The sequence below is a fragment of the Acartia tonsa genome, chromosome 11, assembly GCF_053477335.1.
Source record: "Acartia tonsa isolate MP-2025a chromosome 11, ASM5347733v1, whole genome shotgun sequence".
Lineage (NCBI taxonomy): Eukaryota > Metazoa > Arthropoda > Copepoda > Calanoida > Acartiidae > Acartia > Acartia tonsa.
The window spans coordinates 33,876,363-33,894,468 of record NC_137270.1 but is presented as its reverse complement, the minus strand read 5'-3'; the positions used below and the strand labels follow the sequence as shown (position 1 = coordinate 33,894,468).

At 34.4% G+C, this 18,106-nt stretch overlaps 1 protein-coding gene across 1 annotated transcript in view; it reads left to right on the top strand.

Annotated features, from left to right (window-relative positions):
- The window catches only part of Pus7 (pseudouridine synthase 7), a 60,718-nt gene that overhangs the window by 15,880 nt on the left and 26,732 nt on the right, over positions 1-18,106 (top strand). The window contains exons 4-5 of the mRNA XM_080177634.1: positions 3,571-3,679; positions 17,224-17,328. Coding sequence (XP_080033760.1) covers positions 3,571-3,679; positions 17,224-17,328 — 214 coding nt within the window. The remainder of the gene's footprint in view (positions 1-3,570; positions 3,680-17,223; positions 17,329-18,106) is intronic.

Below are 18,106 nucleotides of genomic sequence, written 5' to 3'. Positions count from 1 at the left end.
TGATTTTAATAGCATCCAAAATCTAAGATCAGATCTTACGGAATTTAGTTGCAAGGGTTAAATTCTTCAACTTTAAGTTTTAAGTTTAATGTCTAAGGGCTGGTTCATACCCCCCTTAACCCTTACTTATTTTGAAATATAATTGTAAATAAGAGGTTGGGTTGGGGTAGGTTTTCGGGGTTTTTTTTCTGGGTTTTTTTTCTAATAATATCAGGAAAGGTTTTAATAAAATTGTGTACTTGGTAGGGCTATGGTTTCGGAGGTAAAGGCCTTGCAGGATTAGGTCTTCCTGCAGGGGTTAGGCATTAAAAATAAAAACTTCTATTTTTAATTTAATTTTTAAAAAAGGGGTAGGAAGTTTTACAGTGCTTGATAGGCACTTTGAGGGAAAGCACCAAAATATTACTTTGATGTATTAAATTAAATTTCCATAAACAATTCTGTGTGCTTTAACTTATTTGTTTTAACTTTAGCTATTTTATTTTTTCATGTGATAATCTTTGAACACCCTTTTCTCTCTTTTTGTGTCCTCGGTTTTTTTTTGAGAGTTGAAATGCCGGTTGTTGATGGAATAAATCTTCCATTGTAAGTACGAAATTTTGGATAATCTTATTAAAAGCGAAGCTTTTCTATAATTAGGGTCGGTCCGTCCGTCCGTCCGTACGTCCATCCGTCCGTACGTCCGTCCGAGATAGATAGCTTTTATTCGTTAATTTAGGCATGTTAGAATTGTCCTATCGATTTCAAACTTTGCATGATGATTCCTGTAGTAGTTTGGCACGATTTAGAAAGCGTAGCAACTCTATAATCATTACCAGAATGTCCGCACGTCCATTTTAAAAATGTTGATTTTTCTACTTTTTTAACAATAAATTTTCAAGTGTTTTGATAATCCGTTTGATCTGATTTTTGGTATATTGATTCCTGGGAAAACAACGAACAATATTATAAGCGAAGCAACTCTATAATCAAGTCCAAAAATGTAAGTATGTCCATAAACATTATCCTGCTTCAAGCAGTTATTTCAACAAATTTACTTACAATTTTGCTTCGACTCTAATTCTTTTAAATTCTGATTATTCAGTTCAGATACCATACAAGTGTTAATGTCCGTTTGTCCTACCGTTTCAGTGCTTCGCTTTTATGGATGTTGTCTTCCTTGTTTATATATATATATTAGTATTAATCTAAGTAGGTACTAAATAATATTACTTAATAATTCCAAATAAACTACTTAAGATAAACAAAATATTTTACCTAGGTAGGTACTTAATTATGAAATCCATTCTACACATAAGTTAAAACAGGGATGACAACATCCTTACAAGGCAAAGCATAAAAAAATAGTGGATGGAAATAAAAAGAGTTTTAAACAGCAGTTGATCAGTGATCTAAATCCAATAAAAAAATTAATAAAAAAAATCAAGAAACTTTTCAAATAGATATATTGTGTAATTGTAATATATGATTTAATGTTTACATTTTTATAACACAACTGCCAAACCAACGGACCAAAGTAAGTCATTTACTGGGTACTCATTGTAATAAGGAATCTTCACAAAAAAACCTTAACCGTCTATCTCTAATAGCAGCAAAGAATTCTTCCTAAATGTATTTGCCCGACAAACTGATGGACATTTCGAATTATGGATAAGTATTGACTTACAAAAAAGGGGCGGTTTCCGGCAGAATTTGGCGGTCACAATTTTTCCAGAAGAAACTTTAAAACTTTAAAGCTGAAGTAGAGTGTTTTTTGAATGTTGTCATCCTTGTTTTTTTCTGTGAACACGATGTGTTGTGATTCTTATCAAAAGAAATTGATTGAATTAGTGTTCTTGGGAAGTATGAAAGAAAAAGTTCATCTTTGTAATATATATATGTAGGTATAATTAGCATATAACAAGAAAAATTATGTTGGTGTAGCAATATCATGAAACAGAAATATACTTGATAAGATTAATATTATATATGAATACCTATTGCTCAAATCATCAAAAATAATAATCTATAAATATTTTTCACCTAAATAAAGAATAAGATTTATTATTTTAACATAAAAGAATTTAAGGTGTCAATTTCACAGTTCTAGTATACTATTTCAAGTATGGCTTCGAAGCCGATTATTATCCGCTGGATTATAACTGGTTCTAAGCCATACTGAAAAATCATTGAACGTATCGTATTATATCCAATTTTCTATGAATGAAAAAATGTCCAATCATACTTCGGCATCTCGGGCTAACAAAACTAATTTTAATATTATATTTGTACAATTTTATGTCCGCAGAAAGCTGTTTCTAATACGATGCGATAAATAACTAGGTATTATTATTTTCAGATCTTTCTATAGGAATGTTTTGAATATACTAGTTACCTGAGCTGGATCTTTAAATCATTTCAATGGTGCGCCAAATCGGGGTGAGCCAACTTTCCACCAATGAGAGCATAGCATTTTACGAAACGCCGCGCTATGATTGGCTGAAATTCGGCGCACCCCGATTTGGCGCACCATTGAAATGATTTAAAGATCCAGCTCTGTATTACAACATCTGCACATTAATCCCGTCTCCCTTCACATTATATAAGACTAGCGGCTACGCCCCTAGCCTCTAGGGGCTTTGCCCCAAGACGTGAAAAAAAAATTAAGGCGAAATTCGTAAAAAGACCAAGGAAATCTTCAGCCAAAAATAAAGGGGGGGGGGAGATTTTTTTGTTTTTTTTGGGGGGGGGGGTGTTTGGGGTGTCCCACCCCCAAAGAAAAAAAGCCTAAAACCACCACAGGACCAGTAGGTATATTTCCTGAAGAGTAGAATCCAATCGGTTCAGTGGTTACCAAGATCTTAAGGGACGGACTGACATCATTCTACTTTGTATTATAGAAAACAATGATCTCATACATCTCTATTGATGTTAAACAATAAATGCTTTTCAGGGTCGATTTATTTATAAGGAAATTTCTAGCTGTCCGAAGATTTTCGTATGTAAATAGCCATAGACGGACAAGTGTGTGTGTGTGTGGGGGGGGGGGGGGGTAAAGGGGTGTTAATTCAAACTTTAAAACTTTGTGAACAATAATAATTTGTTTGGATATTGTTCCAATAGGTCTAATTAAGAGATTATGGGTCTGGACTAGGGTTGGGCCGGATACTTTTTTGGCCGGATACCGGATATCCGGCTGATTTCAAATACCGGATATCCGGCAAATATCCGGTTATCCGGCCAAATTACCGAATATCCGGCCGGATAACCGGCCAAATTACCAGATATTAAAGTAGTAAAAAAAATTTCTTTAGAAATCTTATATAAATTTACATAAAGTTAAACTTATTCCGAAAAAATGTTCTTCTAGCTTCAATAATAAGAAAATTATAGGCATTTAAGATTTTAAAAAGCAGAGATTTTTGGTGTAAAGTATAAAAAATTATAGAGCCGGATATCCGGCCGGATAGTTTCAATATCCGGTATCCGGCCAGATATTGAAAATGGCCGGATTTCCGGCCGGATATCAAGCCACACCGGATATCCGGCCCAACCCTAGTCTGGACTTCTATATTTATATATTTTTTTCAGTAATGGACCGCCGGAGACCTACATGGAGTTGGAAGAACCCCTGAGAAAGTTAATATCGGAAGATGAATTTAATCAGCTGATCAAAATTGAATCTGGCGAAATAGAAAAGGTTTGTATTAATTTCTATATAAAAGTAAGAGGATGTCTGTTTGTAGCGAAGGATCTCTTTTAATCGCTGAATCCTGGGTTGTTAGCCAGTTTAGACGAAGAGAGATTAAGTTTAATCCTTCCAATAATTTTCTAGTAAATTAAGATTTTTATCCTTAAGTAAAGCTTTCTCCGAAGAAAAATAGTACCCAAGGTTTTTGTTTATTGATTAGATAACATTTTGCTAACCACTGGCACAAAGCGATTTTAATCTTCATCTTGTAATCATTCTATTTTAGTTCTATTGTATTTTTTACAAAAACAAAAATCATTTAGGTAGTTATTTATTATTAATTCATTTTATCTAGATTTTTCAAGATTGGAAAAATAAAATTTTGCAAATGTACATTTTCACTTTGTTTTCGTTATGTTTTCAAAAATAGAATTATTATTTAGGAGTTTAAAAACATAGATATAACTTTTATCAAAGGCAGGGTTTCGGATCTGCATTGATTTTTTGCGGATCCGGATCCGGATCCTCAAAATTTGGTAAGTGCGGATCCGGATCCGACCGGATCCGGATCCGGATCCTTGACAATAAAAATAAAATCAACAAATTTTGAAAAAAATATTTATTCTTTTATTCGAAGTCAAAAAAAATAATTTTAATTTTAACACTAACAGGGTTACCAACTTAGATATTTCAAAATTTGTAAGTGACTATTTTATATAGATTTAGGTAGATTTTTACATTATTTCCGCATTTTTTTGAGTCCAAGGATCCGGATCCGCATTTTTTTTGCGGATCCGGATCCTTGGACTCAAAAATGCGGATCCTTGCGGATCCGTATCCGGATCCGAAACCCTGATCAAAGGTTTTGTAATAAAAACGTTTTTGATTGACTAATTTAAGTTAAACTACAAAATGAGTCTAGCATTGTCATTGTTACAAATGGACACAGTTTTTTTAACCTTTTTATAGATATTTTTATTCTACAGAAGGGATAATAGAATCATAAATAGGACCTGATGTACATCAATTTTTCTACCATTGTCTAATCCCTTTAGATTTCAAATTGGCTATGTATTCTTTAGAACATTTCAGTAACTAAAAACCAACCAACTCAATGTCTGTTCAATAAAATACCGGGGAGGGACATGAACGTACTTACATTCTATTTAATTTCCTTGGGGGGAGGCGGATGTGCCACTTTTTGAAACCAAAAGTAAAACACGCATGATCTCAGCCCATAAAAGAGTTACAGCTCTAAAATTCGGCACAGCAGTTGCTTTAGTGGAGAATAATATGGAACTGTGAATAAACGGCGGCGGAACCACCGCTCCCGCCGAAAATCGCCGTTTCCCGCCGAAATTTTTTTTTGCCCTTTTTTCGTGAGATAAACTTTTTTTTCTCTTACAAGTGTCAAGAGAAAATATTTTTTTAAAAAAGTTTTTCTCAGATAGTTGAAAATTGTCTATTATGGCAAGAAAGGGCAAAAAAAATTCGGCGGTTTTCGGCGGGGGCGGTGGTTCCGCCGCCTTTTTTTACAGTCCATATTGTTCTCTACAAAAGCAATTGCTGTGCCGAATCTTATAGCTGTAACTCTTTTATGGGCTGAGATCATGCGCGTTTTACTTTTCGTTTCAAAAAGTTGCATATCCGCTTCCGCCTTTACACTGAAAGTAGTTTTGTAGAAATTTACATAATCTATTTGTCAAATGCTCTTCAGAAAATTTTATATTTAGATTGAATTTAGTTTGTAACAGAGACTAATATAAAATTTTTCAAATAGAGAGAGAGAGAGTAAGAAGACAAGAATAACAATATTTATAAAGCGAAGCTTAAGAAATCAAAGTGACATATCCTTATACTAAAGTAACAGGATGTCTAGGTGTTTGTCTGTGTGTTTGTACCGAAGGATCTCACTAACCGCTGAACCTATTGGGTTCTCCTTAACAGGGTAGCTTCTCATAGGTCCCGGGAAGGTTTATAACTATTTTCTTGGGGGGTGGGACACTAGTCTATAATACAAAGTAGAACGATGTCTGTCCGTCTGAAGCTTAAGATCTCAGTAACCGCTGAACCGATTAGGCTTTACTCTTCAGGGATTATACCTACTGGTCCTGTGATGGTTTTAAGCTATTTTCCTGGGGCGTGGGACACCCCCAACCCCCCCAAAAACTAAAAAAAACACTCCCCCCAAATTTTTTTTTTACATTTTTGGTAAAATCTCAGTAACTGCTGGACAAATTGGACTCTACTCTTCTGGGAATATACCTACTGGTCCTCCGGTGGTTTTAGGCTATTTTCTAGGAGGGTGGGACACCCAACCCCCCAAAAAATAAAAAAATCCCAATTTCCAAATTTTTTAAATTTTTCTTATTTTTTTTAACAAAAACCAGTAATTGGGTTAGGGGAACCCCACTGCACCATGGGGCAAAGCCCCCCTGAACCCCCCCCCCAAAAAAAAAAAAAAAATCATAAAAATGTCACCCAAAAAAATTTTTCGGCTTTTTGTAACTTTTAAAAATTTACATCTTTAAAAAGTTGTCGCAATTATAGGTATTAAATAAAAGGAGGATGTGCTTAAGGACCATTTGGGCAGGGGGGGGGGTTTACTCCAGAACCCTTAGAGCTAGAGGGAGCTAATTTTGGATTTAAGCTTCTATGGGGCCAAAGTTACTTTTAAAATTATCGTCGACCCCCCACCCCCCCCAAAATTTTTTTTTGGGGGGGGGTAAAAATTTTTTTTATTGCATTTCTCGCCGAATTAGGCAATTTGGAATCATTTGAGACCATGTTATTTTTTTCAAAAATTTTTCGCCTTACAAGCAACCCTGCGGGGGGAAATTCTCGTTCATGAAGGTATATCTTAAATACAGTATGCTACTCTCTTAGTTTTAAAGATAATTGGATGAAATCTTTTTGATTGTGTCACTAATTACCCCAAGTTTTGGTATCTTTAAAAAAAAACGGCGGCGGGACCGCCGTCCGCTGCCGTTTTCCGCCGCTCCCGCCGTCCGCCGCCGTTTTCCGCCGCCACCAAAAAAGAAATTTTTGATTGCATTTCTCGCCGAATTAAAATCTGTAATGGTTTGTTGATTCAGTTATGTTAAAAAAGTATTATTTAAAAAAAATCAGGTTGATATCTTTTAAAATAAGCTTAGAACTCATATTTTTAGTGTTTTTGGGTGTCTTTTGCTCCACAAGCCCCTAGAAGGAAAGTCCCAAAATGAAATCTGTAATGGTTCGTTGATTCAGTTATGTTTAAAAAGTATTATTTAAAAAAATCAGGTTGGTATCTTTAAAATAAGCTCAGAACGCACATTTTTAGTGTTTTTGGGGGTCTTTTGCTCCACAAGCACCTAGAAGGAAAGTCCCAAAATGAAATCTGTAATGGTTCATTGATTCAGTTAAGTTAAAAAAGTATCATTTAAAAAAAAAATCAGGTTGATATCTTTAAAAATAAGCTCAGAACGCATATTTTTAGTTTTTGGGGGTCTTTTGCTCCACAAGCCCCTAGAAGGAAAGTCCCAAAATGAAATCTGTAATGGTTCGTTGATTCAGTTATGTTAAAAAAGTATCATTTAAAAAAATCAGGTTGATATCTTTAAAAATAAGCTCAGAACTCATATTTTTAGCGTTTGGGGGGGGTTTTGTGCTCCACAAGCCCCAAGAAGGAAAGTGCCGAAATTCAATTTTCAAAGTTTTATGTGTACATCCAGTCATATAAGAGAGCCTTCAAAAAGAATTAGGTTGATAACTATAAAAACAAGCCCACACGGCCCTCCCAAACTTTTATACTGAATTCATTTTTTTCAAATTCTCGTTTATGAAGGTATATCTTAAATACAGTATGCTACTCTCTTAGTTTTAAAGATAATTGGATGAAATCTTTTTGATTGTGTCACTAATTACCCCAAGATTTGGTATCTTTAAAAAAAACGGCGGCGGGACCGCCGCTCCCGCCGTCCGCCGCCGTTTTCCGCCGCCACCAAAAAAAAATTTTTTTATTGCATTTCTCGCCGAATTAGGCAATTTAGAATCATTTGAGACCATGTTCCCGCCGCCGTTTTTTTTTATAAAGATACCAAAACTTGAAGTAAGGGGGGGGGGAAGTTTGTACAGTTATAGGAAATGAAATTCAGTATAAAAGTTTGGGAGGGCCGTGTGGGTTTGTTTTTATAGTTATCAACCTAATTCTTTTAGTAGGCTCTCTTATATGACTGGATGTACACATAAAATTTTGAAAATTGAATTTTGGCACTTTCCTTCTTGGGGCTTGTGGAGCACAAAAACCCCCCAAACGCTAAAAATATGAGTTCTGAGCTTATTTTTAAAGATATCAACCTGATTTTTAAAAATTAATACTCTTTTAACATAACTGAATCAACGAACTATTACAGATTTCATTTTGGGACTTTCCTTCTTAGGGCTTGTGGAGCACAAAAACCCCCAAACACTAAAAATATGAGTTCAGAGCTTATTATTAAAGATATCAACCTGGTTTTTTTATATAATACTTTTTTAACATAACTGAATCAACGAACCATTACAGATTTCATTTTGGGACTTTCCTTCTTGGGGCTTGTGGAGCACAAAAAACCCCCAAACACTAAAAATATGAGTTCTGAGCTTATTTTTAAAGATATCAACCTGATTTTTTTAAATAATACTTTTTAAACATAGCTGAATCAATGAACCATTACAGATTTCATATTGGGACTTTCCTTCTAGGGGCTTGTGGAGCAAAAGATCCCCCCAAAACACTAAAAATATGAGTTCTAAGCTTATTTTAAAAGATATCAACCTGATTTTTTTTAAATAATACTTTTTTAACATAACTGAATCAACAAACCATTACAGATTTTATTTGGAACTTTCCTTTTAGGGGCTTGTGGAGCAAAAGACCCCCAAAAACTAAAAATAAGAGATCTAAGCTTATTTTTAAAGATATCAACCTGATTTTTTTAATAATACTTTTTTAACATAACCGAATCAACAAATCATTACAGATTTCATTTTGGGACTTTCCTTCTAGGGGCTTGTGGAGCAAACGACCCTTAAACCACTAAAAATATGAGTTCTGAGCTTATTTTAAAGATGTCAACCTGATTTTTTTTAAAGAAAACTTTCTTAACATACCTGAATTAAGGAACCATTACAGATTTCATTTTGGACTTTCCTTTAAGGGTCTAGTGGAGCAAAAGACCCCCAAAAACACTAAAAATATGAGTTTTGAGCTTATTTTTAAAGATATCAACCTGATTTTTTTAAAATAATACTTTTTTAACATAACCGAATCAACAAACCATTACAGATTTTATTTTGGGACTTTTTTTCTTGTGATTTGTGAAGCAAAAGACCCCCAAAAACACTAAAAGTATGAGTTCTGAGCTTATTTTTAAATATATCAACCTGATTTTTTGATAATACTTTTTAAACATAATACTTTTAGGGGGTCTTTTGCCCCACTAGCTTTTAGAAGGATAGTCCCTAAATGAATTCTGTAAAAGTTACCGAGTTCGGTTATGTTAAAAAAGTGTTCTTAAAAAAATCATGTTGATATCTTTAAAAATAAGGTCAGAACTAATATTTTAGTGTTTTGTGGTTCTTTTGCTCCACAAGCCCCTAGAAGGAAAGTCCCAATATTTTTAGTGTTTTGGGGTCTTTTGCTCCAGTAGACCCTAGAAGGAAAGTCCGAAATAGAAATCTGTAATGGTTCGTTGATTCAGTTATGTTAAAAAAGTATTATTTAAAAAAAAATCAGGTTGGTATCTTTAAAATAAGCTCAGAACGCACATTTTTAGTGTTTTGGGGGGTCTTTTGCTCCACAAGCCCCTAAAAGGAAAGTCCCAAAATGAAATCTGTAATGGTTCCCTAGTTTGGTTATGTTCAAAAAGTTTCCCTAAAAAAATCAGGTTGATATCTTTAAAAATAAGCTCAGAACTCATATTTTTAGTGTTTTTGGGTGTCTTTTGCTCCACAAGCCCCTAGAAGGAAAGTCCCAAAATGAAATCTGTAATGGTTCGTTGATTCAGTTATGTTTAAAAAGTATTATTTAAAAAAAATCAGGTTGGTATCTTTAAAATAAGCTCAGAACGCACATTGTTAGTGTTTTTGGGGGTCTTTTGCTCCACAAGCACCTAGAAGGAAAGTCCCAAAATGAAATCTGTAATGGTTCATTGATTCAGTTAAGTTAAAAAAGTATCATTTAAAAAAAAAATCAGGTTGATATCTTTAAAAATAAGCTCAGAACGCATATTTTTAGTTTTTGGGGGTCTTTTGCTCCACAAGCCCCTAGAAGGAAAGTCCCAAAATGAAATCTGTAATGGTTCGTTGATTCAGTTATGTTAAAAAAGTATCATTTAAAAAAATCAGGTTGATATCTTTAAAAATAAGCTCAGAACTCATATTTTTAGCGTTTGGGGGGGGTTTTGTGCTCCACAAGCCCCAAGAAGGAAAGTGCCGAAATTCAATTTTCAAAGTTTTATGTGTACATCCAGTCATATAAGAGAGCCTTCAAAAAGAATTAGGTTGATAACTATAAAAACAAGCCCACACGGCCCTCCCAAACTTTTATACTGAATTCATTTTTTTCAAATTCTCGTTTATGAAGGTATATCTTAAATACAGTATGCTACTCTCTTAGTTTTAAAGATAATTGGATGAAATCTTTTTGATTGTGTCACTAATTACCCCAAGTTCTGGTATCTTTAAAAAAAAACGGCGGCGGGACCGCCGCTCCCGCCGTCCGCCGCCGTTTTCCGCTGCCACCAAAAAAAAATTTTTTTATTGCATTTCTCGCCGAATTAGGCAATTTAGAATCATTTGAGACCATGATATTTTTTCAAAAAAATTTCCCCTAACAAGCAACCCTGCGGGGGGGACTTAGTCATTTTTTTTCAAATTCTCGTTTATGAAGGTATATCTTAAATACAGTATGCTACTCTCTTAGTTTTAGAGATAATTGGATGAAATCTTTTTGATTGTGTCACTAAGGGGGGGGGGAGTTTGTACAGTTATAGGAAATTAAATTCAGTATAGAACGCACATTTTTAGTGTTTTTGGGGGTCTTTTGCTCCACAAGCCCCTAGAAGGAAAGTCCCAAAATGAAATCTGTAATGGTTCCTTGATTTAGTTAAGTTAAAAAAGTATCATTTAAAAAAAAAATCAGGTTGATATCTTAAAAAATAAGCTCAGAACGCATATTTTTAGTTTTTGGGGGTCTTTTGCTCCACAAGCCCCTAGAAGGAAAGTCCCAAAATGAAATCTATAATGGTTTGTTGATTCAGTTAGAAGGAAAGTCCCAAAATGAAATCTGTAATGGTTTGTTGATTCAGTTATGTTAAAAAGTATCATTTAAAAAAATCAGGTTGATATCTTTAAAAATAAGCTCAGAACTCATATTTTTAGCGTTTGGGGGGGTTTTGTGCTCCACAAGCCCCAAGAAGGAAAGTGCCGAAATTCAATTTTCAAAGTTTTAAGTGTACATCCAGTCATATAAGAGAGCCTACAAAAAGAATTAGGTTGATAACTATAAAGACAAGCCCACACGGCCCTCCCAAACTTTTATACTGAATTCATTTTTTTCAAATTCTCGTTTATGAAGGTATATCTTAAATACAGTATGCTACTCTCTTAGTTTTAAAGATAATTGGATGAAATCTTTTTGATTGTGTCACTAATTACCCCAAGTTTTGGTATCTTTAAAAAAAAACGGCGGCGGGACCGCCGCTTCCGCCGTCCGCCGCCGTTTTCAACCGCCACCAAAAAAAAAAATTTTTATTGCATTTCTCGCCGAATTAGGCAATTTAGAATCATTTGAGACCATGTTATTTTTTCAAAAAATTTTCCCCTAACAAGCAACCCTGCGGGGGGGACTTAGTCATTTTTTTCAAATTCTCGTTTATGAAGGTATATCTTAAATACAGTATGCTACTCTCTTAGTTTTAGAGATAATTGGATGAAATCTTTTTGATTGTGTCACTAAGGGGGGGGGGGGGGAGTTTGTACAGTTATAGGAAATGAAATTCAGTATAAAAGTTTGGGAGGGCCGTGTGGGCTTGTTTTTATAGTTATCAACCTAATTCTTTTTGTAGGCTCTCTTATATGACTGGATGTACACATAAAACTTTGAAAATTGAATTTTGGCACTTTCCTTCTTGGGGCTTGTGGAGCACAAAACCCCCCCAAACGCTAAAAATATGAGTTCTGAGCTTATTTTTAAAGATATCAACCTGATTTTTTTAAATGATACTTTTTTAACATAACTGAATCAACAAACCATTACAGATTTCATTTTGGGACTTTCCTTCTAGGGGCTTGTGGAGCAAAAGACCCCCAAAAACTAAAAATATGCGTTCTGAGCTTATTTTAAAGATATCAACCTGATTTTTTTTTAAATGATACTTTTTTAACTTAACTGAATCAAGGAACCATTACAGATTTCATTTTGGGACTTTCCTTCTAGGGGCTTGTGGAGCAAAAGACCTCCAAAAACAATAAAAATGTGCGTTCTATACTGAATTTCATTTCCTATAACTGTACAAACTCCCCCCCCCCCCTTAGTGACACAATCAAAAAGAATTCATCCAATTATCTCTAAAACTAAGAGAGTAGCATACTGTATTTAAGATATACCTTCATAACGAGAATTTGAAAAAAATGAGTCCCAAAATGAAATCTGTAATAGTTCGTTGATTCAGTTAAGTTAAAAAAGTATCATTTAAAAAAAAAATCAGGTTGATATCTTTAAAAATAAGCTCAGAACGCATATTTTTAGTTTTTGGGGGTCTTTTGCTCCACAAGCCCCTAGAAGGAAAGTCCCAAAATGAAATCTGTAATGGTTCGTTGATTCAGTTATGTTAAAAAAGTATCATTTAAAAAAATCAGGTTGATATCTTTAAAAATAAGCTCAGAACTCATATTTTTAGCGTTTGGGGGGGTTTTGTGCTCCACAAGCCCCAAGAAGGAAAGTGCCGAAATTCAATTTTCAAAGTTTTATGTGTACATCCAGTCATATAAGAGAGCCTACAAAAAGAATTAGGTTGATAACTATAAAAACAAGCCCACACGGCCCTCCCAAACTTTTATACTGAATTCATTTTTTTCAAATTCTCGTTTATGAAGGTATATCTTAAATACAGTATGCTACTCTCTTAGTTTTAAAGATAATTGGATGAAATCTTTTTGATTGTGTCACTAATTACCCCAAGTTTTGGTATCTTTAAAAAAATACGGCGGCGGGACCGCCGCTCCCGCCGTCCGCCGCCGTTTTCAACCGCCACCAAAAAAAAAATTTTTTTATTGCATTTCTCGCCGAATTAGGCAATTTAGAATCATTTGAGACCATGTTATTTTTTCAAAAAATTTTCCCCTAACAAGCAACCCTGCGGGGGGGACTTAGTCATTTTTTTCAAATTCTCGTTTATGAAGGTATCTCTTAAATACAGTATGCTACTCTCTTAGTTTTAGAGATAATTGGATGAAATCTTTTTGATTGTGTCACTAAGGGGGGGGGGGGGGGGGAAGTTTGTACAGTTATAGGAAATGAAATTCAGTATAAAAGTTTGGGAGGGCCGTGTGGGCTTGTTTTTATAGTTATCAACCTAATTCTTTTTGTAGGCTCTCTTATATGACTGGATTTACACATAAAACTTTGAAAATTGAATTTCGGCACTTTCCTTCTTGGGGCTTGTGGAGCACAAAACCCCCCCAAACGCTAAAAATATGAGTTCTGAGCTTATTTTTAAAGATATCAACCTGATTTTTTTAAATGATACTTTTTTAACATATCTGAATCAACGAACCATTACAGATTTCATTTTGGGACTTTCCTTCTAGGGGCTTGTGGAGCAAAAGACCCCCAAAAACTAAAAATATGCGTTCTGAGCTTATTTTTAAAGATATCAACCTGATTTTTTTTTTAGATGATACTTTTTTAACTTAACTGAATCAACGAACTATTACAGATTTCATTTTGGGACTTTCCTTCTAGGGGCTTGTGGAGCAAAAGACCCCAAAAAACACTAAAAATGTGCTTCTGAGCTTATTTTAAAGATACCAACCTGATTTTTTTTAAATAATACTTTTTAAACATAACTGAATCAACAAACCATTACAGATTTCATTTTGGGACTTTCCTTCTAGGGGCTTGTGGAGCAAAAGACCCCCAAAAACACTAAAAATATGAGTTCTGAGCTTATTTTTAAAGATATCAACCTGATTTTTTTAGGGAAACTCCCGCCGTCCGCCACCAAAAAATTTTTTTTTATTGCATTTCTTGCTGAATTGGGCAATTTGGAATCATTTGAGACCATGTTATTTTTTTCAAAACGGAAAACGGCGGCGGACGGCGGGAGCGGCGGTCCCGCCGCCGTTTTTTTTTAAAGATACCAAAACTTGGGGTAATAAGTGACAATCAAAAAGATTTCATCCAATTATCTCTAAAACTAAGGGAGTAGCATACTGTATTTAAGATATACCTTCTTAAACGAGAATTTGAAAAAAAATGACTAAGTCCCCCCCGCAGGGTTGCTTGTTGGGGGAAAAATTTTTGAAAAAATAACATGGTCTCAAATGATTCTAAATTGCCTAATTCGGCGAGAAATGCAATCAAAAATTTCTTTTTTGGTGGCGGCGGAAAACGGCGGCGGACGGCGGAAGCGGCGGTCCCGCCGCCGTTTTTTTAAGATACCAAAACTTGGGGTAATTAGTGACACAATCAAAAAGATTTCATCCAATTATCTTTAAAACTAAGAGAGTAGCATACTGTATTAAAGATATACCTTCATAAACGAGAATTTGAAAAAAATGAATTCAGTATAAAAGTTTGGGAGGGCCGTGTGGGCTTGTCTTTATAGTTATCAACCTAATTCTTTTTGTAGGCTCTCTTATATGACTGGATGTACACTTAAAACTTTGAAAATTGAATTTCGGCACTTTCCTTCTTGGGGCTTGTGGAGCACAAAACCCCCCCAAACGCTAAAAATATGAGTTCTGAGCTTATTTTTAAAGATATCAACCTGATTTTTTTAAATGATACTTTTTAACATAACTGAATCAACAAACCATTACAGATTTCATTTTGGGACTTTCCTTCTAACTGAATCAACAAACCATTATAGATTTCATTTTGGGACTTTCCTTCTAGGGGCTTGTGGAGCAAAAGACCCCCAAAAACTAAAAATATGCGTTCTGAGCTTATTTTTTAAGATATCAACCTGATTTTTTTTTTAAATGATACTTTTTTAACTTAACTGAATCAAGGAACCATTACAGATTTCATTTTGGGACTTTCCTTCTAGGGGCTTGTGGAGCAAAAGACCCCCAAAAACACTAAAAATGTGCGTTCTATACTGAATTTCATTTCCTATAACTGTACAAACTTCCCCCCCCCCCCTTAGTGACACAATCAAAAAGATTTCATCCAATTATCTCTAAAACTAAGAGAGTAGCATACTGTATTTAAGATATACCTTCATAAACGAGAATTTGAAAAAAAATGACTAAGTCCCCCCCGCAGGGTTGCTTGTTAGGGGAAATTTTTTTGAAAAAATAACATGGTCTCAAATGATTCTAAATTGCCTAATTCGGCGAGAAATGCAATAAAAAAATTTTTTTTTGGTGGCGGCGGAAAACGGCGGCGGACGGCGGGAGCGGCGGTCCCGCCGCCGTTTTTTTTAAAGATACCAAAACTTGGGGTAATTAGTGACACAATCAAAAAGATTTCATCCAATTATCTTTAAAACTAAGAGAGTAGCATACTGTATTTAAGATATACCTTCATAAACGAGAATTTGAAAAAAATGAATTCAGTATAAAAGTTTGGGAGGGCCGTGTGGGCTTGTTTTTATAGTTATCAACCTAATTCTTTTTGAAGGCTCTCTTATATGACTGGATGTACACATAAAACTTTGAAAATTGAATTTCGGCACTTTCCTTCTTGGGGCTTGTGGAGCACAAAACCCCCCCCAAACGCTAAAAATATGAGTTCTGAGCTTATTTTTAAAGATATCAACCTGATTTTTTTAAATGATACTTTTTTAACATAACTGAATCAACGAACCATTACAGATTTCATTTTGGGACTTTCCTTCTAGGGGCTTGTGGAGCAAAAGACCCACAAAAACTAAAAATATGCGTTCTGAGCTTATTTTTAAAGATATCAACCTGATTTTTTTTTTTAATGATACTTTTTTAACTTAACTGAATCAATGAACCATTACAGATTTCATTTTGGGACTTTCCTTCTAGGTGCTTGTGGAGCAAAAGACCCCCAAAAACACTAAAAATGTGCGTTCTGAGCTTATTTTAAAGATACCAACCTGATTTTTTTAAATAATACTTTTTAAACATAACTGAATCAACGAACCATTACAGATTTCATTTTGGGACTTTCCTTCTAGGGGCTTGTGGAGCAAAAGACACCCAAAAACACTAAAAATATGAGTTCTGAGCTTATTTTTAAAGATATCAACCTGATTTTTTTAGGGAAACTTTTTGAACATAACCAAACTAGGGAACCATTACAGATTTCATTTTGGGACTTTCCCCTTTGGGACTTGAAAAAAATGACTAAGTCCCCCCCCCGCAGGGTTGCTTGTTAGTGGAAAAATTTTTGAAAAAAATAACATGGTCTCAAATGATTCCAAATTGCCTAATTCGGCGAGAAATGCAATAAAAAAAAATTTTACCCCCCCCCAAAAAAAAAAAATTTTTTGGGGGGGGTGGGGGGTTGACGATAATTTTAAAAGTAACTTTGGCCCCATAGAAGCTTAAATCCAAAATTAGCTCCCTCTAGCTCTAAGGGTTCTCGAGTAAACCCCCCCCCCCCCCTGCCCAAATGGTCCTTAAGCACATCCTCCTTTACAGAGGAGAGATTTTAATTTTTGTGTATACGGTGAACAACATGGGTTTAATTTTTACGAATTGAAATTTTTGTGCTAACGACTACCTGGGTTTAATTTTACCAAAGAGTAATTCGGCAAAGAATAACTTTTTTGAAAATATAGCTATAAAATTATTTTGGAGGGTTGACTTTCCATTACCTCAAGGGGCGAAGCCACTAGTATTTATTAAAGTAACATTTATTTTTATTATTATTCAACAATATCTAGAAGTCTAAACAATAATATCATGTAGGTAAATCTGTCTCTAAATTACAAGGTGTCTTTTTTTGTGCAAAGCCACTCCATAAGTCCCTTTGCCTGTCCGTCAATCAGTCAGTAACGGTATTGGGGAAATGTGATTTTCTCGGCTGCCATTGTAAATAGACACCTTAAAATATAAGTGAAGATTCCTAAGATAAATGTTTATCTATTCTATACATTGTTTTGTCACATGGTAATGCTTTAAAGACATAAACCTCATTCTTCATAGGTTTCGTGATTTACTTTGAGTTTTTGTGTACCTATTCTTTCTTTTCTTTGTAATAATAATTGAACATCTGCTCTATAGCTTACTTTGTCTGTTTATCCATTTCATGATTTTTTTGTGCTTCGCTACTTATGGTTGTTATCATCCTTGTCGTACAGGTAATTATCATTATCTTTTTATTTAAGGTGGAGCTAGTAGTAGAGAGTATGTCTAAAGATGAAAGGAAACAAGTTCATGGCATTTGTAAGATCCTCAATTTGAGTTCAAATACTATCAACAATGCTAAAGGAAAATATTAATGATAGAATCATATGGTTTAGTAACTGTAGTGCGCGGGGGTAAAAAGTAAAAATTGGTTATAATATCTAAATATTAAAATTTATATCAAAAAATCTTTTTCTACATTCTAGAAAATAAATAAGTGGTTTCCCTTAAAGTGGCGAACGAGCACAGAACCACCTCCCCTTATTTTGAAATAAACTTAAAATATAGGGAGAGGGGAATATTTTTTTTTTTGAAAACCTAACCACTGACGGGGCACCTAACCCTAAGGAGCCACCTTGTTTTCAATAAAAACCTAAATCACACGTAAAGCTATATCCCCATCCATCTTATTTTCTATTTATTTAGAAATAAGAGGGGTTGGAGGCGTGCTCATTAGGCCATTCGATGCAAATCGTTAATGAACCTTTCCAAATATATACGTATTTCACTATTGGTGACTCCAATTTCAAATAATATGTACTGTACAAAACTGAGATTATGTATATGTGCAGCAAAAAAAACTTTTCAGAGTTTTAGTTTTAATGAAGTTTCAAATCTTTTACTCTTTTATAGTAGTACTTTCTATTTACGTAATGTTAATTAGACAGAAATTATTTACAGTATTAAATATTAAAAAATGGATGGGATGGGTAAAAGTTTCCACAATAAGACATGAGAAGTTAATAGGCCCTCAGACAGGGAGGCCATTGGACTGTGTGTAATACTGATCCTATCAAACACATTCTCTTATTCGTTAAGTCAAAGACTTGTATTAAATCTTGATTATGTTGTAGCAACAAGCAG